The sequence below is a fragment of the Meles meles genome, chromosome 12, assembly GCF_922984935.1.
Source record: "Meles meles chromosome 12, mMelMel3.1 paternal haplotype, whole genome shotgun sequence".
Classification (NCBI taxonomy): domain Eukaryota; kingdom Metazoa; phylum Chordata; class Mammalia; order Carnivora; family Mustelidae; genus Meles; species Meles meles.
Window position 1 is genome coordinate 22,379,328 of NC_060077.1, and position 27,163 is coordinate 22,406,490.

The 27,163-nt window shown below is 50.0% G+C and overlaps 1 protein-coding gene across 5 annotated transcripts in view; it reads left to right on the plus strand.

Moving 5' to 3' along the window:
• The window catches only part of SEZ6L (seizure related 6 homolog like), a 195,983-nt gene that overhangs the window by 140,088 nt on the left and 28,732 nt on the right, over nt 1–27,163 (plus strand). For all 5 annotated transcript variants that reach the window (XM_046025900.1, XM_046025901.1, XM_046025903.1 and 2 more), the window contains exons 6-9: nt 336–501; nt 2,501–2,667; nt 3,072–3,266; nt 4,770–4,908. In XM_046025900.1, coding sequence (XP_045881856.1) covers nt 336–501; nt 2,501–2,667; nt 3,072–3,266; nt 4,770–4,908 — 667 coding nt within the window. The remainder of the gene's footprint in view (nt 1–335; nt 502–2,500; nt 2,668–3,071; nt 3,267–4,769; nt 4,909–27,163) is intronic.

Below are 27,163 nucleotides of genomic sequence, written 5' to 3' on the forward strand. Positions count from 1 at the left end.
AAATATTAAAAGTATATGTCTTCTTTTGTGGACTGCCTATTTACCTTCTTGATTACCATCTTATAGTGAAGAATCCAGGCACAGCCAGCAGCATGGAAGAATCCTTAAATCACAGTTGTTCCTTAACATGGGACACATAAGGGGGTGGCTCCAGGAATGGGATGAGGTCTCCTATCAAACAGGATGAATCTTGTCCAAGATGAGAAGTCTTTTAGCGTGTCTCCCTCTTCCCATCATGTTGCCTCCCCCTAAGGGGTAGGGGTGAGGATCTCTCTCTCTCTCTCTCTCTCTCTGCTCTCCTCTCATGGTCATCCCCTCCTATTTTCTGCCCTCAGCCCCTTGTGGAGGGGCTGTCCACAACGCCACCATTGGCCGGGTCCTCTCCCCAAGTTACCCAGGAAACACCAGCGGGAGCCAGTTCTGCGTGTGGACAATCGAAGCTCCGGAGGGCCAGAAGCTACACCTGCACTTCGAGAGGCTGTCATTGCATGAGAAAGACAGGTAAGCCTCTGAGAGCTTACCCCAGCAGCCTCCTTCCTTCCCAGAGTGTTGGAATGTGGTGAGAGATCTAGAGTCTTGAAATGGCTCATGGAGGTCGAGAAAGGAAAGCCTGGGGAGGTTGGCAAGGATATTAGACACCATCTTCGATCTCTTCCTTTTACAGGTAAGGAAACTTGGACATACAGAGGGAAAGCGACTTGCCCCAGGGCATACATCAGGATAGGGAAGAGGCCTGTTTCTCCTGCACATCCTTTTTTGCAGTTATCAAGGAGAGAGTACTCGCTGAGCACCTGCTCTGCACCCAGTCACATACTAAGTTCCATGGAGAACAGGAGAGAAGTAGCGAGACATGGTTTCCGGTTTGATAGGAAATTGATGTGAAAACACGAGACTTGTACACAGGAAGGAGCTAGGGAGAAGTTACAAGGCAATACTTAACCAAAAGCATGTCTGTAAACTCTAAGTTATGTGTATAGAATCCAGAATCTTAAAACTTTCTTATTCTATGACTTTATGCTGGAATATTCTTGAATGTTCTAGAAAAGTAAGACTTTAGCTGTTTAGACTTGCTGCCTTTTGTTGTGTTCCCTTGGAAATGGACATGGGGACAAGGATGTTAGGGAAAGTCACTCATTTGGCAGCTAAACCTGGGAAGCAGTAGTAGAGGCATGGACAGTGGGCAGGGAAGGGAAAGGAGTCAACACAGTGTGTGTGTTAATGAGCAGGTGACCGTGGGGGCAGCTGGGGCTCTATCCACTGGGGGTTCTCTGGGAAACTGTATTAAGCATGCCTCAGCATGATCCTTTTGGAGGCGTGAGGGAGCTGGTGTATTTACCTGCCACAAGCCCCCCCCCCCCCGCCCAGCCATCATTGGATGAGAGATGCTTCTGGACACACTATCTCCCCAGCACTGCCCACCACCCTTTGAGCTGGTTGAGCTGACTGGCAAGCCAGACCCCTGTCATCCCAGCCACAGTGGACACATGGCAAAATGGACAAACTGGTGCTTCAACATTTATGCATTTTGGTAACATTAGAAATTCATCTGGGCAGCGTAATAAACCCCTTTTATGAGTCCCAGTAAACACACACACACACTCCTCACAGGATTAAAAATGCCTGTTTATGACTCCATAAAAGGAGTTTGTCTAATTTGTACACTATTTATCTCCATAGTTTTACATAATTCCTTTAAAAATACCAAGACTAGCAAGGAGTCAAGTATCAAATGGTTTTAATAATAGTAAAAGTGAATACCAACGTTCTGTGTAGCATATTTTCTTATTCAGGGCCCTTGATCCTGTCATATTCTCAACCTGTAAGATAGGTAGGAGAGATGTTATAATCCTTCCTTTCATGGCTATGGAAACTGAGGCCCATGATGTGCTGAGACCTACGTACACCCAATTGGTGGAGAAGTGGGAAGTATAAATCAAGACTCCTGATTCCACACGCAGGGCTTTTAAGATATTAGAATAAAAAACAGAGCCTATTAAGAGTCAATGCTTAATAAATTTGACTTATATACCTACCCCTTCATGGCCTCTAATCCCTGATATACATGGGTATGATTGCACCCATTTTACAGATGAAGAAACAGAGGCTCAGTGATGTGAAGTGTCCTTGTCCAAAGTCATACAGCTCAGAAGGTTACAGCTTTGGGATTCTGGTTGTCTGACTACCATTCTTTCAGCCTATTGATCTCTCTTTCTCAATTAGTAATAGTAATTAGTATATATTAATTAGTCTGGTTCATTATATCACACACATCATTTTTCCCGTGACTTCAGCATCCATCCATGAGTCTAGGACAAGCATTCTACAAAAGAGGAAACAAGTCGCATAAGGCGGAGCAGCTTGTCCAGACAAGTCAGGGGGTAAAGTCGGGATCTGTGTCTGGAACTGAGGCTCCAGAGGTGGTGTTCATTGCACATACCTCCTGTTGCCATGGTGTGTAGTTATCCTCCTGTCCTCTTCCCACCCTGCTCCTCCCCACCAGGATGATGGTATACAGTGGCCTGATCAACAAGTCTGCTCTTCTCTATGACTCCCTCCAAACTGAAAACGTCCCCTTTGAGGGTCTACTGAGTGAGGGCAACAGCATCCGCATTGAGTTCACATCTGACCAGGCGCGAGCAGCCTCAGCCTTCAACATCCGGTTCGAGGGTGAGGGTCCCTGGGGTCCTCCGCCATCTGGGTGATGGCGTGGGTGAGGAGGAAGCATGACAGAGCTGGGCTGGGTCCTGGGAGCTAGAAATCTGACCTACTAAGGGCAAGGGAGACCCAGTGGTCAGACTGACCCTTTGACTTCCAAAGTTAGACTCAGCAGGGTTGGGAAGGCAGGGGTTTATATTCCCATTTTAGAGATGAAAATATTGAGGTCCCAAAAAGTGAAGTGAATGGTCCAGGAGCCCTAAGCAGGTCAGCTGGAATTGAAACACAGGAGCTGGTGTCCATTTTCCTTGGAGTTTCCCTAAACAGCAGGAGGGGTCCCATCTTCTGAGATCCAGCACTATGAGGAACCCCTGCCTCATCTGCACTACTCCCCCTCTTTTGTATCCCCACCCTAGCCTTTGAGAAAGGTCACTGTTATGAGCCCTACATTCAAAATGGGAATTTCACCACATCCGACCCGACCTACAACATCGGGACCATAGTGGAGTTTACGTGTGACCCTGGCCACTCTCTGGAGCAGGGTCCGGCCATTATTGAGTGCATCAATGTGCGGGACCCATACTGGAATGACACAGAGCCCTTGTGCAGAGGTGAGTGGCCCCACTGCCTTCTTTCCGAGATGATGCAGGGACCTCCACCCCCTCAGAAGAAAAGACCAAAGGTGCAGTCTAGAAGTGTATGATAACTTTACATACCAGTTTTAGCATTAGAACCCTTTCCAGGGCTCACTAACTTTTGGGTCAGATTTGCTGCTTGTCCTTGAGAAAAATTACAAAATTGAAAATTTTTGGAGGTGCCCTTTTCTCCAAGCACAGACCCCATAGTGCATAACTTAGTGAAAAGATCTCTGCATAGATTTCAGCTCCTCTATACCCCCTTGCTCTGTACTTTGTGCAGTGCACAACCCACCCAACCACACATGGCAGCCCTGAGTTTAATTAATAATGATAATGATATTAATAACTGTTGCCAAGGGCTGCATTTGCATTATCTGATTTAATCCTTACTATGACCCTGTGAGGCACACAGTATTAACCCCTTGTACAGGTGAGAAACCTGAAGCTGTGAAGTGATATTCTTAAGAACAGACTGAGGGTAACTGGTACAGGTGGAAATGAAACTCAGGTCTCACTGTTCTCAGAGACCTGTGTTCTGGGCCCCTCTGGACAATGTTGGCTGGGCAGAACTCTTGTCTCCATGGGATCCCACTGCCTTGCCCTGCCTTGTCTCTCTTCCCATATTCAAGGCCGCAGAGCCCCCTTGAGCCTGGCTGCACTTGGAGCATGTGGGTAATGAAGAGAGCCCTGGCTCCTGGCTGCCGCTGCCTGGATGGCGGTTGGCGTGAAATCACAGCTTCGTCGTGGTGAGGGATTGATCCTTGTATTAAATGTGCTGGTTTAACAGAGCGGAATTTATTGGTGCTCTGGCCTCTGCCACATTGAGAACTTTCCAAAGCGGTAAACAGAGTGGAATTTAAAGAGCCAGGCTCCAGGCGTGGCCACATCTCCACTTTCAGCTCAGAGCTGGGCTCTCTGGCAGTAATGTTAACTAAGAAGTATTGAGCCTTTACCTTGGGTCAGGTGTTTGGCTGTACTTAACCCCCATGAGCTCAATCAAGCTCCAGAATAACCCAACGGAGCCAGTGAGCAGTGGCGTTACTACAGCTTTATGGAGGGAGGGACTGCAACTCCAAAAAGTTGCATGCCTTGTCTTTGAGTCTGTGGGGGCAGAGGCAAGACTCGAACCCAGGTCCACCTGAATGGAATGTAGCATCTGTTAGCCATTACTCACCCTGCCCAAGAATAGGGCTACTGTGGAATCATCCAGAACGTTGAGCTCTGTCCTTGATCCTGAAAGAAGCACAGCGCCCTTAGCCCCACCTTCACCAACCATCAGCTAAAGGAGGCAGGCAGCCAGCCCTAACTTAGTCATCCCAAACACATGCATGGACTGCCTGAGGGGCAGACACCTGTTCTGGGTACATGGCGAGCCGTGACTGTCTGACTTCATAGCTCGAGCTCCTAACTGCTATGCCCTACTGGCTTCCTTATGAATAATATGCGTCTGTCTCTGTTTGTGTCTCTCTTCTGCAGCCATGTGTGGTGGGGAGCTCTCTGCCGTGGCTGGGGTGGTGCTGTCCCCAAACTGGCCAGAGCCATATGTGGAAGGTGAAGATTGTATCTGGAAGATTCACGTAGGGGAGGAGAAACGGATCTTCTTAGATATCCAGTTGTGAGTGTTTCTGATGGGGGGGGCCCTCCAGTCCAGCCCAATTGGGGAAGAAATAGCTCCTGCTTTGTTCTTTGAGCAGTGTTAATGAAGCATCAGCTAGGTGTCAGGGACTGTGTGCAAAGAGCGGGAGTCCCATCGGTGGGAGAAACGACAGCATCACACACAGAGACAGGGTCCCTAGCCTCCAGACATTCTGTCTTCAGAGGAAGCAGGCATTAAAGGTAGAAATGCACCCACAATGGCATACCGTAAATTTGGTGAGCAATGTAATACATGAATGGTGCCATGAGATCCTATAGTGGGGATGTGATATAAAGAGGAAGGTCAGAAAAGCTTTCCCTGAGGATCCGATGCTAAAGCTCAGAACTAGCGAGTATGTTGCTGTAAACACATCTGAAAGGAACAGAATATGCAAAAGCCCTGTGGCAAGTACAGTACTTGTAAAGAACTGAACAGCCAGTGTGGTTGGGAAGAGGGGGGAGGAATAACATGTGCCATCTGTACTATAGCAGGTTGTTTTTTTTATCTGTCCGCTCAACTAGATCCGAAGGTCCTTGTAGTCAGAGCTTTCTCTGATTTATCTCTTCCCCGGGATCTAACATAGAGCTTGCCACAGAGTGGGCACTCAGGAGACCAATGCTGCATGAACTGATGTAATGGATGGTATTACCCGGCTGTGTGGCTGTTTGCTGTATTCAGTGGGGGTGTCTATGAGATTCTCTATCCAGAACTGTCCCTCTGCTGAACTCCCCAGGGATGAGGAGAAGCAGACAGAGACAGATGGTCATGTCTAGAGAAGCAGAAGAAAGGGCTTCCGGGCAGACCCAGACACTGTGCCTTGGATGGTGGAGGGCAGGGGGGGATGCCAAGTTCTGAAGGGCTTCTCTGGAGGCAGCCAGGGCCTGGGGAGTGGGGGAGGGTGCTATTCCCCTCGAGCCTGAAGTAGAAACCCAGTGGGCTGGGAAGCAAGACTCAGGCTGCCTTGCTCTGCAGAGGAGCCTTGCAAGAGAGGAGTTTTCTGCAAAATTATGCTAAAATTTTGAAGTTGTCCCTTAGAGCCTGGGGAGGTGTCCTCAGAGGCTGCCCCAGGATCTTCTGCTCTAGACGAAATCAAAGATTCACAGACCTTTTCCAGTTGCCCCTTGCAAACTTGGGGCCAGGCCACCCTGGGTCAGAATTGCATCCCCATCTCTCCCCAGCTGTTTCCTTTGGGCTTCTTTCTGGTTTGGGTTTTGTTCATCGGTGATGAGGCTCTTGGAATATCAGTGTTCTGTGGCTGGTTTTGTGGCTGCTGGAGGCAGCTTGTAAGCAACCCTTGCTCGTTCCTACCCTCACTCACTCGTTGGTGGGTGCTCACCCCTTCCTTCTGTTCTCACCTCTGACTTCTAGAGTCTGGTATGAAGCGCTCATTCGAGATTCAGCTACTCAAGATGTAGTTTCTAAGTTGTCTACTATGAGCCAAGCCCAGATGTAGGCACTGGAAAGGCTCTGGCAGCTGACCCTTGGGCAGTGAAGTCTATATCGGAGCAGAGCTGGTTGGATGATCTCTTTTAGCTCTGGGGGGAAAAATACACATATGCCAACTGTGTGCAAGCACTAAGCTAGTCTCTGGTGGTCCAGTTGTGAGAAAAAAAGAACCATCTATGTCCTCACTGTGTAATGGGTGAGGCAGACATGAAACTATCTATATGCGGTGTGGTGAAAGCAGTGATAGGGAGGAGGCCTGAGTGAAATCAAGGAGGGCTTCTAGAAGGAAGGGACTTCTGATCTGGGATGAAAGAGAATATAGGCAATCATGAGTGAAAGGGAAGTGTGTCCCAGACAGTGAGAACAGAATGTGCAAAGCCTGGAAATGAGAGAGAGGGTGGCCTGCTTAGTGACTTCAAAGAAGTTTAAGGTGGCTGGGGCATGGAGATTAGGTAGGGGTTATGGAGGGAAAGTGTCCAAGACCAGACATGTTCTTAGGTGAAGCTTCAAATAGAACACTCCTTTCTAAAGCTGTTGCTTCTGGGAAGCCTTCTGTGGCTCCCTACTGCCCTCATGGTAAATATGAACACGTGGGCCTGGCTTCTGAACCCCTGTCCACCAGAAGCTCCCAGCAAGCCACCAGGAGAAGAAGAAACCAACTCCTGGTCTCCTGGCTTCTCTTGCAGAAGGTCCTCCCAGCCCCATGGCCCCAGAAATTGTCCATGCTCCCCACTTCTGCTGTGCTCTGTGACCTTCTCCTTGTCGCATGCCCCCCGGAGCATGGTTCTTCTTCACCAAAAACGGCCCACGTCTCCCCTTGGTGACACAGGGCTAGATGAGGAAACAGGAAAACAGGAGCCCTTGCTTTCACTCTCTCTAGGCATCAAATACTCAATTAAGCTTCCGCTTGACACTAGATGGGGTTTTATTTGCACTGCAGAACACGCGATGGAACCATCAATCCTGAGCAGTTAGATTCCTCAATGCCGGGCAGCCACTGGCACCTGCCTCAGGAAGGGACCCCTTGTCAGGGTAGGGGGGTGGGGGGGGCAGACGTTCTCTCTTCTGATCATCCCGGCAACCCCAGGTAAGAGGGTTGCTGGGGAGAGAGGAGTCTCTGCTTCCCTCCTCTGTGCCATGCCAAGGACCCCTGAGCCAAGGATGACCCGGCACCAAGCCTCTTTGGGCTTCACATTCCCCCTCTGCGAAGCAGTGGGCTGCCTTGAACCAAGAGAGTGCAGACTCAGACTCATGGAGGGCCAGGGGAGTAAGGGTGAATGGGAACTGGGGCTGGCGTGGGGTGATGTGGAGGGGAGGGATCTGGAATGGAGGGGGTAGTGCATCCCCACATCAAATCATTTAAATTTGCTTTTTTTTTTTTTTTAGAATAATGCTTTGACACACACACCCGCCCCCGCCCCACCAAAAAACTACTCTGCCTGCTGTTTGGGTCCAAACTCGAGGGGCCACCTGTTTGTAAGCCTTGGCCTGGATGGGGATAAAGGTTCTTTCTCATTGCCATGATAGAGAGAGCGGTTTTCATCACTGAGTGTTTCCTGTTTGCAAAGTGCTTTTATGACACAGATTTATTCCCTCCCTAGAGTAGTCCTGTGGTGGTAATACTCTACTCTATAGCTACTCTATTCAACTCATATTCCCTGCCTTCTGACCTCTTTAGTTGGGTGCCTAAAATGTCCCCTGAACAGAGGGTACCTGAAGTTAAACCCCCGATTTCCCTTCCGCAAACCTGTTTCACCCCACCAGCCCATCTCAGGAAGGAGTCCCCTTCTGCCAGCTGCTCAGGAAAAAAAGACTCAGGATTGTTCTAGACTAGTAGAATGGGTGCGTGTCCAACAACTGGCTTTCTTGGCAGCAGGGTGGGGAGAAACACCCTGATTCACAGCATTTGTTGATTTCTGTGGCGTGAATACTCCCACCGTGGCCCATTTGAAGCTACTAACACAGTGCCAACAGGATCACTAGATGCCTGGACATTTATCAACTAACTCCTGAACCAGAACAAACTGTGGGCCCCAGAACATTCACTGTGAATTGGGTTCTTCTCTTTCTTGAACTCCCTGTCTCCCGAGTCCTCAGTACCTCCTCCTGATTCTAGAATTCAAGAACCTTCAAGAGCCAGAAGATGCCCAGAGTCTAAGCGTATTTGTCCTCCCCACCACTGCCGCCATGGCCCATGTCTCGTCCCAGGATCATTCTAGAAGCATCCTGCCTGGTCTGCTCCTGCTTTTGTCCCCTTTGGGACTATTTGTAACCCACCATCCTAAGTGATCTTGTTAAAACCTAAGGCAGGTTTTAACACTCTGCTTCAAAGCCTAAGGTAGCTCTACATTTTACCTACAGCAAAAGCCGAAGTTCTTACAAAAGATCCCATGTGACCTATCCCTCATCATGTCTCCTGCTTCACTGCTTTCCACTCCTCATTCTCTCCATTTGGCCACACTGGCCTCCTTGCTGTGCCACAAACATACCCCAGGGCCTTTGCACTGGTTGTATCTTCTCCCCTCCTCTGACCCAGGATGCTCTTCCCTGAATATCCTGCATAGCTCCCTCCCTAGTTCTTGTAGATCTCGGCCCCCAAATCACCTCCTCTGAGATGTCCCCCAATACCCTGATCTAAATCAGCCTCTCTCTCGTTATTTTTTTAAAGATTTTATTTTTCAGCAACCTTGACACCCAACATGGGGCTGACTTAGCCAGCTGCGTGCCCCAGCGTCTCTGTCATTCTTGATATTCTTACCTTGCTTCCCATTCCCCTGTAGTACCTTGTACCACCCACCGTACCACATATGGTTAAATTTGTTGAACCTGTCACCCCCTACACCAACAATGTCACATCCATGAGAATAGAGGGATTTGTTTTCCTGTTTGATTCCTTGCCAGTATGTAGATCCAAGGCCTGGCCTATAGTAGGTGCTCAATAAAATAAGTGTCCATGAAATCAAGATACCTTATAGCCATGAGGTGCTCAAAAAAATAAGTGTCCATGAAATCAAGATACAATACAGCCATGAGGTTTCAAAACCAGAAAGTGAACCCCAATTCATGTCCAGCTGCCTCCAATACACAAGGAGGGGAGAAAAGTTCAGAAAAATATGGAAAGACCATCAAGATATGGCCTTCTTTTATTGCTAAGTCTACATTTATTACATGACCAGCAATGTTAAGAAATAAGATTTTGGTTAAAAGCTATCAAGTAAAATAATCATAGTGGGAAGACCCCCAAGAGAAGGTTTTATAGAATGATAGTTCAAAGGATTTGCCATCATAGACTTAGAAGCAGAATCTAGAGTGGGTCTTCTGAGGACCCCCAACTCTGTGATGGCCAAATCCACCAATAGAATTTGGGGACCAAGTAGGGTGGGGTGTGGAGAGGCTGGACCATCCTTCTGCGTGATCAGATGCTAAGCCAAGGGGAAAGGGATGGTGGGATCGCAGACAGTGGGGCTCTGAGCGGGGGCCATGAGGGAGGCTCCTTCCACGTGGACACACAGCAAGCATCCTCCCGACACCTTAGGCCTTGAAGCGACTTCAAAATCAATTCAGTCCAGTTTCAGTCATCGTGGACATGCTGTCATTTTTCTCACTGAGCAAGTTCCGTGTGATTCTACATGAATTTCTTAAGTATCCACTGCGGGGGAGGCTCCCACTGGGCCCTGGCAGGGAGCAGGAACACTGTGGCCCTGGGCTAGGGGGCATGGCGCACAGAGCAGCAAACACAGGGGCCCTCGAAGCCCGGAGTGAGGAGGGGAGCCTGCTAGACGATGCGAAGGAAAGCTTTCCAGGGAAAGCCGCATCTTTGTCAGCAAACAGTCCTGTCTGGACGCGGGTCTGGTTGTACAGTTGGCTTTGAGGGAAACGGGCTGTCTCGGGCATCTAATCCCCACCAGCCCTTGAAAGGAGCCACAGAAAGCCCTGTGTATCTGGAGCTCAGGGACGCGGGAGAGGCTGGCATCCATGAGGAGGGACCTGCCGGTGGTGATGGAATCAGGAGGGGCCTTGACGGCCACGGTCGGAAGTCTGCACTCGCCCAAATTGGGCAGCAGGGGAAGGGCTTTAAGCCGTTAACCGGGATTAAAGCTTTGCAGAAGGGAGCCGAGTCCTCCGGTCAGCAGCCTCGGGCTCTCCCCGGCAAACTCTGGCACGCCCCTGGCAGCGTGGCATCTGGACCTGGCACCCCCTTCCTCCCACGGAGGGAGTGAAAATAGCATCTCACCAACCCCGGTTACGTGAGGCCCGAGAGCTGCTGGGTTTAATTTATCTTGCTTGGTTTCCGCTGACAGTTTTAGTAAACCAATTTGGGTTTGATAGTAAAAATAATTCTGTCCTCAAGGCCCCTCACACCGCCTAAGCGCTTGAGATTGTTACTTACCGCCTTGGCGAGAGGGACGGAATTTGCGCGTTGGCTGAGCGGGGTAGGTGGCCCGTAGTAGGTGTTGCGCACTGTCTGCTGAGTCATGAGGACGTAAACCACGTAAACCATGCGCTGCAGGCGGGAGGAGACTTTTTTCTGCCCCATTTATGGGGCAGGTCTGTTGATGCCATGGGCTCTCACCTCTCCACTCCAGTGGGCCAGCATCTGTGAAGGGCCTACTGTGTGCCAGAACCCCCGCCCCCCAGCTGCATGCTTTAAGCCAATGAGCCAGAGAGAGCACGATGCACGTTATGACACAATATTATGCAGCGATCATAACGGCATAAATTAGAGCTACAGGAGTAGAGATCCTTACAGAAGGGAAGTTACCTGCATTAGAGAGAATGTATGCAAAGCGGGAAGCGTGGGCTCCTACTCGCCGCCGCAAATTCATCAACAGAGACTCTGATTGCCAGGAATCCTTATGAGATAGTATAGATCCTTATGAGAGAGATAGTCGCCACACCCTGGATTTGCAAATGATAGAGAGCTTGTTAAGCCGCTTTCTGGGGTCACACGGCTAACAGAGGACTGAGCCAGTGTTCACATACACACCATAGCCTCCATTTTTAGGGACTTGAACGGGCTTTCGGGGAACCAGCCTTATGTCTCCGTGATACACCAGGGAGGTTCCCGGACCTCCAGAAACTCAAAGTTCAGGAAGGGAAGTAGTGCCATCAAAAGACAACCCTGGCGAGATGCAGGGTAGGTGGTGTGGCTAGAGGGGTGAGGGAGAGGGAGGGAGCAGGACGACCCATTAGCTCTGTGGGCCATGGGACTGTCACAGAGAAGGTGACCTCCAAGCAGAATCTTAAGGAGTGTCAGTGGCCAAGCTGGAATGGAGGAAGGGCATTCCAGGAGGAGCCCCTGGGAGTATGGCACTCAAGCCGTGACAACAGGGACCGTTAGACCCAAGTGGATGCCCAGAATTGCATCATTAATTAGAACTGTCTGCCTTGCATTATTGGAATTAGAGGTGGGAAGGGGGAGTGTAATCTTAAAACGAGTCAGGACCCCCCAGGCTAAACCTCTTTCATACCCCAAATGCCTATTCCCCAACCCACTGTTGTACCTCTCAGCTCCATCGGCTTGCCTAAAACACCACTGAGCAGGAGCCTTTTAAAACCTTAAGAGTTTCTGAAATCTCTCTTTCTCTCTCTCTTTTTTTTCCTCCTTCACCCTCTCTCTCTCTCTCTCAAGATAAAGCACAGAAAGGAAAATAAAAGAACTGAGTATTTATTAGTGAAACCATTGTAGAATGGAAGAGCTGAGAGGGGCCCAGAGAGGGGAAGTCACCTGCCTAGCGTCACACAGCAAGTCAGAGCTGGGACCCGAGAAACAACTTAAGCATGGCTGCAGATGCTGAGCACAGCGGTCAGTCACAGTCCTGAAAGTGCCACATGACAGGGAGACAGAACAGCTGCTAGAGTCCAAAAGGGGTACATTTAAATCGGGGCTCTGTTACCCCCACTAGCTCCGTGGCCTCGGTCAGGTGATGGCAGGGGGCTCTTCCCCGCCCGGCACACAGCAGGTGCTCAACAGACATGTGTTGCATGAGATGATGAGCTTCTGACACAAAGTCAGCAAATAACCGCCGTCAGCCCCACTTTCACCCCTTACTCTGTGCCACCTTTTATGCTTAGTACTTGGTGCGCGTTCTTTCATTGATGATGACACCATATGAAAAATGTCTTACACTCACCCAGCCAGTTGCCTGTTTCTCCATATTAAATCATTTCACTCCTACCAGGACAGCTATGTGATGTCACAGAAGTTTCCCCATCCCTTTTTTCCCTTTTTTTTTTTTTTAAGATTTCATTTATTTATGAGAGAAAGAGATCGTGAAAGAGAGAGAAAGAATGAGCAGGGAAAGTGGCAGAAGGAGAGGGAGAAGCAGGCTCCCCACTGAGCAGGGAGCCCGATGAGGGGCTCTATCCCAGGGCTCTGGGATCACAACCTGAGCCGAAGGCAGATGCTTAACCAACTGAGTCACCCAAGCGCCCCCCACCTTTTATTTTTTTCTAAAGATTTTATTTATTTATTTGAAAGAGAGAGCACGAGCTGGGGGAGGGGCAGATAGACAAGCTGACTTCCTGCTGAGCAGGGAGCCCAACACATGGCTTGATCCCAGGACCCTGAGTTCACGACCTGAGCCAAAGGCAGATGCTTAACTGACTGAGCCATCTAGGTGCCCCATGGTCATCCCTTTTTACTGATAAGGGAACTAAGGCTGAGAGGGACAAAATTGCTTGAGGACATGGCTGGGCAGGGTCGAATTGGGACTCCAACTCAGATCTCCTTGACCAAAGCCCGTGTTATAACCCCACAATAAATAGTAATGAGGTGCTCCACAAGGGAGAAATGCCTTGCCCCATCTTACAGAAGAAGAAACTAAGGCTCAGTTTCCCCCGCCCTATCCCACCCCCATTTCCGGGGACCTATTGCAACCATACCACTCTGGAAGAAAAAAGTGTCACCCAGCTCCATCCAGCTTGCTTTCTCTGCTCCAGAGTCCAGCCCCAAATATCTCCCTGTTTATGGGCCCCAACATGGTTCTCTAACCAGAAAATAAAAGGACCTAATAACAAAGCCCAGTAACCATATGATTGATAGCCATGGAATATTTCTCTTCAGCTACTGCCAACCTGTTCTGTGCTAAGTTAATTCCAAGCCCTAAAAATTAAGTGCCTTATCCAGATACTACAGTCCTTAAAATAGGGATGTTGCTGCTTTGGGCTGCGAGAATTCAGCTTGAGATCCAGGCAAGAAAGAAGTGTTGGCAGTCAAGGGCAGCATTGACCCCAGGAGCTCAGATGTCCGGCAGAAAGCATGGGAGCAATGGCCCCAGTAGAAATAAAAACCTTCAGTCCATTAGTGGAGGGAGATGGGATTTCCTCAGGGCCAAAAGTTGTAAGGAATCCAAGAACAGCAAAGTTCCCAGAGCCCAAATCCCATCCTGTTGCAGATAAGGAAACTGAGGCCTGGAAATGGGAAGAGACTGTCCCAAGGTTACTCTCTCAGTCAGCTATTGCTGCCAAACAAATGACCCCCAAACTCAGTGACATCAAACAGCAAGCTTGTATCATTTCTCACGAGTCTACAGGTCAGCAAGGCGGTTTTGTTCTTGGCTGGCTCATATGGGCATCTCTGGGCAGCGATGGGTTGGGTAGGTGGTTTTGTAAATTGTGGCTTGTCTTTCTTATGTGTTTGGGGTGGATTGGCCAGCAGAGGCCTAGAGATGGCTTCTCTGCTCCCTGCTCCATCCTGCAACAGCTAGCTCAGTCTTCTTCCCCTGGTAGCTAGCCCAGGTTACAAGATGATGAGAAGCAGCATGCAAGACCTCTTGAGCCTAGAAATTGGCTACGGCAAGTCACAGAGCAAGGGCCAGCCCACATCAAAGGGTAGAGAAACACTCCACCTCTCGACGGCAGGTGCCTTGAAGCCTTGCTGCAAAGAGCATGAACACAGAGAGGGACAGAGCTTTGAAATCATGTTTGCACTCAAGCCGCGTCCACCAGGGAAGAGTGGGGGTCAGAACTTAGGTCTCCCAGTTCCCCGTCCAAAGCTCCTAATGACATCACTGTGTACGGCAGCCCTATGGAGTGGCCCTCACCATCCCCATTTTACGGAAGGAATCCAAAGCTCAGAGAGGTGAGGAACTGGCCTATGATCCCACCTCTAGGAAGTGAAGGAGATAAGATTGGCACTTAGTGCCTGGTACCTAGAATTTATTTTTTTAAAGATTTTATTTATTTATTTGAGGGAGGAAGGGTGGGAGAGAGGGAGAGGCAGGAGTGTGGAGAAGAGGGAGAAGCAGGCTCCTCACAAGCGGGGAGCCCAACACAGGGATTGATCCCAGGACCCCGGGATCATGACCTGAGCGGAAGGCAGATGCTGAACCGACTGAACCACCCAGGTGTCCCAAGGTACCTGGAATTTTGAAGGCTCTAGGAATGTTTCATTCTCTACATGATGCCTCCAACATGTGGGAGAGGGGAAAAGGCCTTTGCTTGTGGTAGGAACTCTGGGGTTCTTGTCCCAGCTCTTCCACTTACCAGCTGTGTGACCTTGAAAAGCCACTCTACTTCTCTGAATCTCTAGATTCCTATCTTTAAAATGAGAATCATAACGGTACCCACTTCTTTGAGTCTGAGAGGCTGAAACCCTTGGCAAGAAGCTGGTACACTGCACACACTGAACGATGTAATTGGCAGCTCTGATGGGGATGATCATGGTGAATCCTTTTCCCTGGCAGGTACACACACTGAGCTCCATTATGCAAACACACACACACACACACGCACGCACACACACACCCATGCACTCACAAGGATTAATGGACCCTGAGCTTGGCATTTGGTATAACACTGAGGTATCAAGAGGGTTCATGGAAAAGTGCTACCCAGGCAGGCGTCCATCTGATTGCTCCCCCTCTCCAGGGATGGACATGGTCAGTGGTGGCATCCCCCACCACCTGCCTGTGTCCTTCCCCTCAGCCCCTCCACACTCTTCCCAGCCCTGGTGTTGGTGAGAGCAGCTGTGGGAGTGGACCCGCACCCCGTCCTGAGCTGGGCCGAGGGCCTTGCCGGTGCACACCTAGGAGCCCAGGGCATTTGCATGCAATTAAATCTGACACCCTGGGGAGATGCAGCCACTTGTTTTATGAATCCCTGACATGCGTTGGCCTCGCACACTTATTGTTCAGCGGGGTTTATTAAGGGCGCACGGTGGGGCTGCTTCTGGCACTAGATCACCCAAGGCCTGAGGCCCGGCGATAACAATTCCCACAGATCAAGACCCTCCCTCAAGCCAGGCTCTCCGTGGGCAGGGTCCCTGGGTCAGCTTACTTAAATCTCAGAGCAACCAAGGATTCCATGCAATGAGGTCCCCTGTGTCACCAAGGAATGCACAGATGTTCAGAGGGGCTCTCGGAGGCTGGCCAACTAGACGTGAGGTTCCAGAGTTGGGACCGGGCTGTCTGACGCTAAGCCCCTGGGCCAACCCCCCCACCCCCGCCACCGAAGCATGATCCTGACAGCAGTTGGCAGCCCTTGAGAGTTCTGAGCGGGCCAGTGGCACGGTCAGTGCTGCGGTGGACAGTGAGTGCGGCGGCCGGTGGCCCTGACCGTGGTCCCCCAATGGCCGTGGCAGTGGGGAAGCCGCTGGATGCCCGCCTGGTGCCTCCCAGGAAAGCTCGGGTGAATCCTCGGGGTTTCGTCCTGGAGGAGGCTTCCTGCGCACGGCCCACACGTCCCCCACCCACGCTGGCTTCCGCACGGCACTGTGACAGCCCAGCCGGGCCACCCCTGGCTCCGCGAGTGATGCCTTCTGTGTGTGTGCTGGGATGGAGATTCAGAATGACAGGGACACGTCCAGCAGCTGTCAGTTCCTGCTGGGGACAGCTCGGTAACATCTTCCTCCTGCCACGCAGAGCGCGGGCCCCTACCACCGCCTGTCTGTGTGTGTGTGTGTGTGTGTGTGTGTGCGCGTGTGCATGTGCACAGGCACCCGCCAGCCCTGAGTGCGTATACCACACATTTCATGTGCATGTCACAACACGCACACCACACACACATACGCTATAAACACACAAACACTGCACAGCATACACCACACACACCACACACACCATACACACTCACACACACAACGCACACCACACACACACCACACATACCATATACACACTGCGCACACACTGTACACACCGTACACAAACAACACACACCACATACACACTGCACGCACACCCACCACACACCATATACACACTGCATAACATACACCACCATACACCACGCACACACACACCATACACACTCACACACACCACACACACACCACATATACACACACTATACACACACCATACACATATACCACATACATACCACACACACCATACGGATGGCACACACATGCCACATACACACCACACACACCCCCTAAACACACACACTATACACACACCATGCACACACACCACATACATACCACACACACCGTACGGATGCCTCAGACATACCATGCACACACACACACACACACCACACAGCAACACACACGACAAACACACATTCACACACACAAACACACACACCAGAAATCCCAGTCCACCCCTAATTATGCTTTTTTTTAATTTTATTTTTATTTATTTGACAGAGAGAGATCACAAGTAGACAGGCAGGCAGAGAGAAAGAGAGGGAAGCAGACTCCCTGCGGGACAGAGAGCCCGATGCGGGGCTCGATCCCAGGACCCTGAGATCATGACCTGAGACGAAGGCAGCGGCTTAACCCACTGAGCCACCCAGGCACCCCCTAATTATACTTTAATTATGCTTTAATGATGGTCTCTCAGGGTCACCAATTGGGCCCTGATTTAGAGGTCCTAATGGAGAAGGCCTCAGAGCCCACCCACTAATTTCATATATTTGGAGAAACTCCTATCCAGAAAGAGGAAGAGGTGTGGATATCTCCACACAGGAAAGTCATGGCAGGACCACAGATCTGTCCGTGGTCCCACTTAGGTCCCCAAAAGCCCAGGCTTCACCAACCTATGTCTGAGACCTGTCCCTGAACCCCACCGTGATGCCTTCATTGCTGCTGAAAGGGGAAGGGGGGAGTGTTGGTTCCAGCCTTCAAATAGAATGAAAGCGTGAGGCACGAGGAGATCGTGGCCATTGTAAATACGTTTTTTTTACAGTTCATGGATTCTGAGATTGTCATCTGGGGAAACTGAGGCCCAGGTTGGGTAAGAGACTCATCCATAGTCACAGAGAAGAGAAGTCGCAGAGGGGGTGGTTCTGGGCGCGACCTCCTGATACCGGGGCTTTGCTGCCACACCAGCCTACCTCTCTCCCTCGTCCCTTTGCAGGACTGTATCATTCATTACAAATATTCTTTTAAAGGCCAAAGATGGCCTTTCAATCAAATTCCTGGCTCTCATTACCTCCTTTACTGCTCTGCACCATATTATCCCCATCTTACAGGGGAGGACACTGAGGCTCGGGAGGTTAAGCCACTTTCTCGGGTCACGCAGCTAGAAATACGCACTTCGAGGGTTTGAACCAGAGCCCATTTTCTTGGCACTGTCTCTCAAGAGGGAGCAAGATCACCAAGGTTGTTAAGGACTGACCAGCCAGGAGCTGGTGGGTTCTCCGGGTCCACGAGGCTGGGTGTGAATTGTCTTGTCATTGACCCTGACAAAGCCTTGCATGCCACGTTAAGAGATGGCCCCAGCCAGCGATGTCGAAATGAGAAGCAGCTCGGTCCAGGAGTGGTCCCAGAGGAAAGGCATGTCCAGGACAGGAGTCTCATTCTTCTCTTTCTCCTTGGGGAGGAAAGGGGGAATTGGTGAGATGGGGAGAAACTGGAGAAGAGAGGGAGGGTGGTAGAGAACAGAGTCTGAGGCTCCTCCACACTGAAACCACAGCGTAGCCGTCCCTCTGGGTCCTGGCTGCTAGTGCAGCCTCTTGGAGAATCTTGAGAGACATTGACGCTGGGGCCCACCTCCCGAGATGCCGAGGGTCTGAGTGATCTGGAGTGCAGCCTAAGCACCAGAGACTGTCATGTGCAGCCAGAACTGAGACCCACCAGCCAAGGCTGGGTCCTGAACCTGACCTAGACGGACGCCTTGGTGAATGTCTTGGGAGAGAGGAAGCACAAAAAAGGCAGTAAGAAAACTGTGCATTTTTTAAAAATATTTTATTCATTTATTTTGACAGAGAGAGATCACAAGTAGAGAGGCAGGCAGAGAGAGAGAGAGGGAAGCAGGCTCCCTGCTGAGCAGAGAGCCTGACACGGGACTCGATCCCAGGACCCTGAGATCATGACCCAAGGCGCCCCAAAACTGTGCATTTTTTAATGCATTCAGGTGTCCTTTCAGGGAGCCAGAAAGTTTGGTCTTTCATGTCCTCCCTGGAGCTGGCATGGTTTCTTGTTCTTTCTGCCATTTTATCAAATTTAATTGAAACGAAATGAGCACTGGGCCACAGGGATCCTCAGAAATTCCACAGTGCTGAGAGCTGTCAGTGTTGGCCATACAGCATCATGAAGGAGCACGGAGGCCTTGGGACCCGAGCCTTTCTAGACTCCATTTACTCCTCTGTAAAATGGGACTCGTGACATCGCTTTTTGGTTAAGGGGATCTGATGAGAAATGGACACAAAGGAACTCTGAACAGGTCTTTTTAGAAATTTTAAGGCACCTAACCCTGCATTTATGGGTTCTGGGGTCTCTCTCTACCACCTTATTTAAATCCTATGGTTTAGGGGCGCCTGGGTGGCTCAGTGGTTTAAGCCGCTGCCTTCAGCTCAGGTCATGATCTCAGGGTCCTGGGATCGAGTCCCGCATTGGGCTCTCTGCTCGGCAGGGAGCCTGCTTCCCTCTCACTCTCTCTGCCTGCCTCTCTGCCTACTTGTGATCTCTCTCTCTGTCAAATAAATAAATAAAAAAAATCTTTAAAAAAAAAAAAAATCCTATGGTTTATTTAACCAGCATCTCTACGGTCCCATGGAGGTCCTGTCTTAATTGCAACACAGTGTCTTCTTAAAGTCATTTAAGCCCTCTGAGCCTCAGTTTGCTTATCTGGAAAATGGAGGAAAACGTCACCATCATTCATCCATGTAAATGACACTTATATCACCTGCGCCAAGCCCTGTGCTGGGCTCCAGGGATACAGGAGAGGCATGGAGAGGGGGCGGCTGGGTAGTTCAGTCGGTTAAGTATCTACCTTTGGCTCAGGTCATGATCCCAGGGTCCTGAAATGGAGCCCCGCGTCCAGTTCCCTGCTCAGCAAGGATTTTGCTTGTTTCTCTCTCAAATAAATAAATAAAACCTTAAAATAAAAGAGCGTGTGGTTTCAGGGAGTTTGGGCAATCTGGTGTGGGAGCTGGCAGGCTCTGCCATACGTTTGGACTCTGGCTGTTCTATACGACCCGCTGTTCCAGCTGCAGTATTTTCTTCACCGCTGGGCGCCTCAGTTTGCTTCTCTGTGACATGGGTGAAGATAGTAGTACTTACGGGCTTTGTCTGAGGATAGAAGTGGTGTGTGAAGTGCTTGGTAGAGCTCCTGGCGTGCCGGAAGCCTTATGGAAAACTTGGCTCATTATCATACGGCTGTAAATGCAGGGTGGGGTGGGGAGAACCTAGGGAACTCGTGGGATTCCTAAAATGCTGTCAAGCAGAGAGGTGAGATCCCTTTATTCCAGATGAAGGGACCAGCACAGGCTGAGCAGGTCTAGGTGTTGCAAGGGGCCTAGTGTAGGAAGACGTTTGAGACACCAGAAGCGGGCTGGGGCCCCTACGGTGGACCCTCAGGAAGTCCAGGAAGGCTAAGAAACTGGACTTGATTCTGTGGGCTTCATTTTGCTTTTTCCACAGCCCTGTTCTATCACGGGTGACTTCTGATTTTTCCCCCTTAAATTGCATATAAATTGGCTTGCTTTCTCACTTGGCTTACTCTATGCAAAATAACGTCCATGAAATTAGAAGTTTGATGTGCAGACCGTATATTTATATATTTTTTCTAATTCACATTTAAATAAATACATAATCATTAGACATTTTCAAATACGTTTGTCTAGCTAAAATCATCTCGTGAACGCCCCTGGGGAAAGCCTTTTAAAGGCAAAATTTCTAAGCAAGGGTCAGCCATTTGTTTAAAAAGGAATAAAGAAAAGCAAGGTGGCTTGCTCATCATTTCTTTCTACATCCTCTGTAGAATATTAACTGCAGTTACAAAGCTCACCTACCACCTTCCCCCATGGGGGAACCTGCGGCCCCCGAATGGCAGTGTACACCATGCTTAGGCATACACTGCCCTCTGCTGGCCACGAGAAGAATGACTTTGCCCGAGAAGGGTTTGCTAATCTGTGTCAGAATCAAATTTGTATCCTACCCTAAGCTCTTTGGCTCTCTAGACCCTACTGAAAACAATAATGGGGATCCCTTGAGCTATTTTTATCCTTCTTGAAGAGGTATATATTCACACGATTCAAAAGCCAAAAAGTACAGAAGAATCTACTGTGAAAATTACATTTCCCTCTTTCCACAGCCAACAACCACCTCTCCTGTGGTGGTTCCCTAGAGGCAACCACGGTGACTAGAGTTTATTATGCACCCTTCCCAGACTCTTCTTTTTCTTTTTTTTTTAAGATTTTACTTTTAAGTAATCTCTGTACCCAATGTGAGACTTGAACTCACAAACCCAGGATTGAGAGTCACATGTTCCGTCAACCGAGCCAGCGGGGTGCCCAGATTCTTTTGAAGTATACTAAAAAATGTAACAGAAACTTTCTATCTACCAAAATAAAGTGCCCCTCCCAAGACTAAAGTCATCAGTTTAACGCTGGTTTTATTACATAGTCGATTACACACCATCAATAATGACGAGAAAATGAGGCAGATTTGTTACCAGGAAATGTAAAATGTTTAGGAGACAGTCTTTCAACACAGTGACTCTGTAAAGAAGAATACTACCTTGGCAGGAAAACCGAAGTTGAAATGACGGGTCTAATCGAGTGGACTTTAGTGATGTTGTTATGAGAACGTAAGGCACAGCAGGAGGCCAGGGCCGTGAGATGGGGCTTCCTCCTACTGTAGATTCAGTTTGTAATGTTTTTCACACTTTCTGACACCAGACTGAAGCTAGTCACACTTTTTAAAAAATATTTTATGTCTTTACTTAGTGGGAAAGGGCGGAGGGTGGGAACAAATCTCAAGCAGGCTTCCCCCTGAGAGCAGAGCCAGATGCTGGGCTCGAACCCCCAACCCTGAGATTGTCACCTGAGCCAAAAATCAAGAGTCCCATGCTCAACCGACTGAGCCACCCAGGCATCCCTTGTCACTTTTTGGAGACATGTACATGTGGCTTTTATGGGACATCATGTAAAATAGTGGTTCCCATCTCAGGCTTTGGCATCCAACACACCTCAGGTTAGAGTCTTGGGCCTGATTCTTTTGTGATCTGGGCAAGTGGTTTCTCCCAGTTGAGCTTCAGTTTCCTGATCTAGAAAATGGGCATGAGCCTAGGTCTTAGAGTGTGAAGTTGTTGTTTGAGTGCTTAAGACTCTGTTGTTATTCAAAAGCTAACTGAGGATCTTGGGAGACCTTTTCTCAGAGATCTGGCCCCAAAACAAGGAGGAGGTGGCGGGGACACCAGAAGTGGGAGCATTGGCTAGTGTACCCACAGATGGCTGCTCAGACCCTGGAAGAGGCTGCAGGGTATGCCTGGAGCAGAGTCAAGGTTGGGAGGGAGAAGGAGCTACACCCTAGCCGGTCAAGGTCATGGGCCGGCATTGCAGCGGCTTATCAGGCAACATAGGGTGTCGTGGTGCCACGCTTGATTCTGGAAATGAGCATATCAGGAAAGAAAGGAGGGTGTAAGCAATCAGGGCCACGGGGGTGGGTGGAGCAGAAATCATCTGGGGCAGCTTCAGTCATATAGAACTTCCCAGTTAACCCATGGAGGCAAGCACTGAAAGCGGCCTGAATGAGAGGGGTTCCCCTCCTACAGTTGATGCAAGTAAGTCCACTTGGAGTCAGAGACGGTGGAGATGGGGTCAGAGCTACAGCCCACCCTGGGTGCCAGCTGCGGCTCAGATCCAGACACCTGCCCCTGGGCTGGTGATGAGTCATCCAACACATGCTCAGCATGGTGCCAAGCTGGGGATCCAGAGAGCAGGGAGCTGGACAGACCTGCCCCTGCTTCAGGGAGCTTCTGGTCTGGTGCGGATGCCCCAGATCATTGGAGCGCCGAGTGCTGAGCTCCAGAGGAGGGGTAAGCACAGAAAGGGCCCCTAGCCCGGACTCAGACAGGGCAGTGGGGGCTCCGTGCAGGATTAAATCACAGAAGACCATGATGGGGATGAGGGGGCAGGAATTACCCAGGTCTACAGCGGCAAGGCTAAATTAGGATTCAGGCTAGAGGGGACAACAGCCTGTGGAAAGCCTTGCAGGTGCTTCCGCATACCTTGGAGAGACTGACGAGTCACTGATTCTGACTGGAGTGTAAAATACCGGGGTTGAAAGGGATAGTGAGGAATGAAACTGAGGGGAGGTAAGGGGATGCAGCTAATAGGTACAGGGAAACCCTGAAGCTAGGGCCAAAAGTTTGCACTTAACCCTGAGATGAGGGGCAATGTCTTTGTAATTGAAAATTTGCATAATGTGCCCTTAACCAATTTAACTTCTACAGCTCAGTGGCACTTAGTACCCTCACAGTGTTGTGCAATCAACACCCCGTCTAGTTTGAAAGCACTCTCATCCTCCCCGAAACAAACCCCACTCCTGTTAAGCCAGGGGTCTCCAAGCCTCCCAGACCCTCCCTCCCAGCCCTGGAAACCACCAAGCTGCTTTCTGTCACTATGGCTTTCCCTATTTTGGATATTTCTTCGCAGTGCAATCATGCACCTTGTGGACTTCTGTGATAGGCTTCTTTCACTCTGCGGGAAGTCAGGTTCACGCCCGATATAGCATGGCTCCGTGCTCCGTTCCTATTCACAGCCGAACGATAGCCCATTGCAGGGATACACCGCATTTTGTTTCTCCATTCATCGGCTCCATGCAGGGGCCAGATTTATGTTTTGGAAAGACTCATCTGGCTGCTGAGGAGAGGGACTGGGGCCAGGCAAGGAGGTGGTGTCCCACAGTTCAACTGAGAAAGGATGGAGAGAACCTAAAGGCAGCACCTGAGGAAACATGGCGAGAAGGAGACCCAGAAGCTGAGGTCTCCTGGTAGGAGCTCCAGGAAAGCCTTGCCTTCTGGCAGCAGAGAGTAGGGCTGGAGCAGTCAGGGACTGGCCCTGTGGCATCCTCCCTGAAGGGCACCTGCTAGAACAATTCCAGTCCCATCAAACCCACCAACCTGCGGGCACCTCTCCTCCTCTCGTTTGTCCTGGAGTCACACTGACATCCTGATTTCTCAGCACCTCCCTGGATGGTCTCTGGCTGACATATCACTCGGGTCCTCAGTGGAAAGCTCCTGCTCTGCCCCAGGCCAGTCTCTGGGCTGCTAAGTCTGCATTTTCACCTTGGCTCCTGAGGACTGTCCAGCAGAGGGACTCTGGATGCCCCTGGTGTATAGATAGGCTGGACGGCGGGTGAGATGCATGCTTGCCTTTCGAGGTGGGCAGGGGATCAGTTACCAGCATTCGCATATATTGGTGGAACCTGTCCATCAAAAACATGGATCCAGAAGGATTTGGCAGATGATAATCTTATTCTTACACTGTTCCTTCATTCATGGTTTGGTTTGGTTTGGTTTGGTTTGGGTTTGGGGTTTTTTTTGTTTGTTTGTGTGTTTGTTTTTTGGCACTTCTCAGGGTAGAAGCTTCATTTTTTTAGGTCTTCTGGTCATAACAAGTGTGGTTCAGTCTACTAATCATAGAACCCCTGAACCTCATTCATTTTCAAACTTCCTGCACCCTCCACAGGGCTCCTGGGGTTGGGAATTCTGCGGTGGGAAGGGGCTGGGTGGGCTGCTTCCTTCTCATATAAAAGCCTGACCAGACAGCCTCATCCTGCTATGGAAGATACAGAATGCCAGGGGTTTCCTCTTATGGGGAACTTGATGAAGACAAAGCCTCCTGAGTCTGGCTGCTCTTGGCTTTCCGTTCTGCTGAACCCCATCATCCTTTCAGGATGGGGAACGCTTTTTTTTTTAAGATTTTATTTATTTATTTGACAGAGAGAGATCACAAGTAGGCAGAGAGGCAGGCAGAGAGAGAGGAGGGGAAGCAGGCTCCCTGCTGAGCAGAGAGCCTGATGTGGGGCTCGATCCCAGGACCCTGGGATCATGACCAGAGCCGAAAGCAGAGGCTTTAACCCAACTGAGTCACCCAGGTGCCCCAGGATGGGGAACACTTTTAAGGAGACCCATAGTGGCTCCTGTCTTCAAGGTCCATATCTGGCCCCAGAAAATGTGAATACTCTGTCCACTCTTACCAACAACAGGCAACTGACTTCCAATGCCTCTTTCTCTCTTGGCTCTGCCCCAAGGCAGGCAGACATCTCTGGCCTGACTTTTGTCATTACTCTTCTCTTGGGGAGCATCAAAAGCAGTCACTGTTCCCCAAACCCCAGAGACACCTGCTATACCACCAAGAGTGACCTCGAAGCCCTCCTTACCTAGCTTAAGGGGAGGGCAATACACTTTCTCCTCTCCCCCCATTCCTCCTCCCAAGTGATGCTCTCTCTGAGTCACTCCTTCCTACATGCCTCCTCCATGACCCAATAAATTCTCTGCCTTCTGTAAGCTAGAGATAGGGGAGGATGGGGTTAGACTGAAAGAGAGGCATTGATGTGATAACAGGTGCTCCCGGGGCCCTATCTGAGCCCTGCCGCACCTGCCACTGTGTACCCACCAAGCCTTGCTACTGCAAGCACCTCATGAGAAGCCCAGAAGTGCTGGGGGCTCGGTACCCCTAAGAGCAGCCCTCAGCCAATGAGGAATGGTGGTGGAGGATAAATTCCCAGTTCCCTCTCCCCCAAGGCATGTTCTACACCATTCCTGCAGAATTGAGCCCAGTGCCCACAGTGGAAGTCTCCCACCAATGACTACACATTGGCTCTTTCGTTTCATCCTCTCTCTCTTACTCACCATGCTGCCTGGGGTGGCCTTCCAGATCCACCAGATGCCAAGAGACACTCCTCTTTGCTCAGCTCAGCTTCTGGAGGACCCAATTTCAGTTAACAGCTTTTCTAAAAAAGTAGGAATGCTTTCTTCTTATGCTTTTTGCTTATTCTTAGCTTAGGGGACTTCTGCTGAAATCCCAGGACAATAGATGTTGCAATGAATGTTCTCTTGCACACAGTTTACAAAAGGCATTCACATAACTTAATGTTTCTCAAGCTTAGCGCAATTGACATTTTCGACAAGATAATTCTTGGTTGTGGGAGGCTACCTTGTGTCATGTCGGATGTTTAACAGTACCCCTGTCATTGCCTCCCCAGTGGCACTCCCCTCCCCCCAGCTGGGACACCCGTGTCTCTAGACATTGCTCACTGCCTCCTGGGAGACAAAACCAACCCCTGTTGCAAAATTATGCAGTTTTGCAAAATGGAAGTCATCTGATGTCATTTGGGGTAAACATTTGTCTAAAGGGAGCATGACCTTGGTGACCATGACGACAGTGATGCTGGTGAGGATGATGATGGTGGGGGGGGGGGTGATGGTGACATTCCTAATGACAGGGTGACAGGACGTCACATTCAAATGACTTGGCCACATTTGCTCAGGTGCTGTCAGTGCATTTGATGTTTGATCCCAGATTTCTGGGATGCCTTTCCTCACTCCGGCAGCCCGTGACATAGACTGGAAACTCACAGTCTAGGAACTTCAGAGAAACTGGTGCCCTCCGTGCAAGTATCAGAGCCAAGAATCCAACCAAAGCTTACTGCTTTCCAAGGCAGGGCACTCTGCCGCTTCCCGCTTTACAAAGCACAAAGAACCATGCTAGCGTTTTCAAATGAAAGCCATTTGCCCCCTTGAAGATGCTTCTGCCACATTTAGATCATTGAAATGAGTGATAGAGGAAAGCCAAGTTGCAGACTCTCTGGAACTCACTGTTAACCGCATATCAGCTGTGAAGTCAGCTTTAGGAATAAATATTGGCGATCTACCCTGTTTCACACTAGCCTAATCCAGCGCTTTCGCGAACCACTGATGTTTTCACAGTTCTTGGAGTTAAGAGGCTCTTCCCTAACACAGGTCAAGAGCTGACATCAACCACACTCTTTCTGCTATCAAAGAGACTCTCTGGCAGGCTCTTTCATATCCCAGCATTTATGGAGCACCTATGGCATGCAAGGGAAAGTGGCAACTCCAGAATTTCAGTGCAATAGGGTTTATAGGCTGGAGCCCTCGCTGGAAACTGGCAGAGGGTATGACTCTACAGGCTCTGTCTGGAAGCCACCCATGGACAGCTTTTGTTAGGAGAGAGTGTTTGGGGGGAAGGGAAGCTGATGGCAGTCTTGGGGGCAGTTGGAATCTCTCTAAGCCGGCCCTTGGGATGACCTTACAGGAGGAATGTGAGATGTGCTGTGGAGGACATCACTGTGAATATAATTCATCTCCTGCCCTGTGAGAGCCACCCTTCCACAAATGTTCCTTGTCTTTCTGTGGCTTTGTTCTTACTACCAGAAGGAAGCCTTGGCTTGGGCAGTTTCCATCCCTCCTCTCGCCTCCCAGACTATTGAAGGGGAACACTGCCCTGGGGTGCTGGGTGATGCTGTCAGGAGGGAGGGCTATCTGTACTCTGCATCTATTTCTAGGAACTTTGCTGGGGACCATTTCCTGGAATGCCCCTCTCTTCAGGCACTGTCTATCTGCTGTAGCCCTCCAGGCTTCTGTGTTTA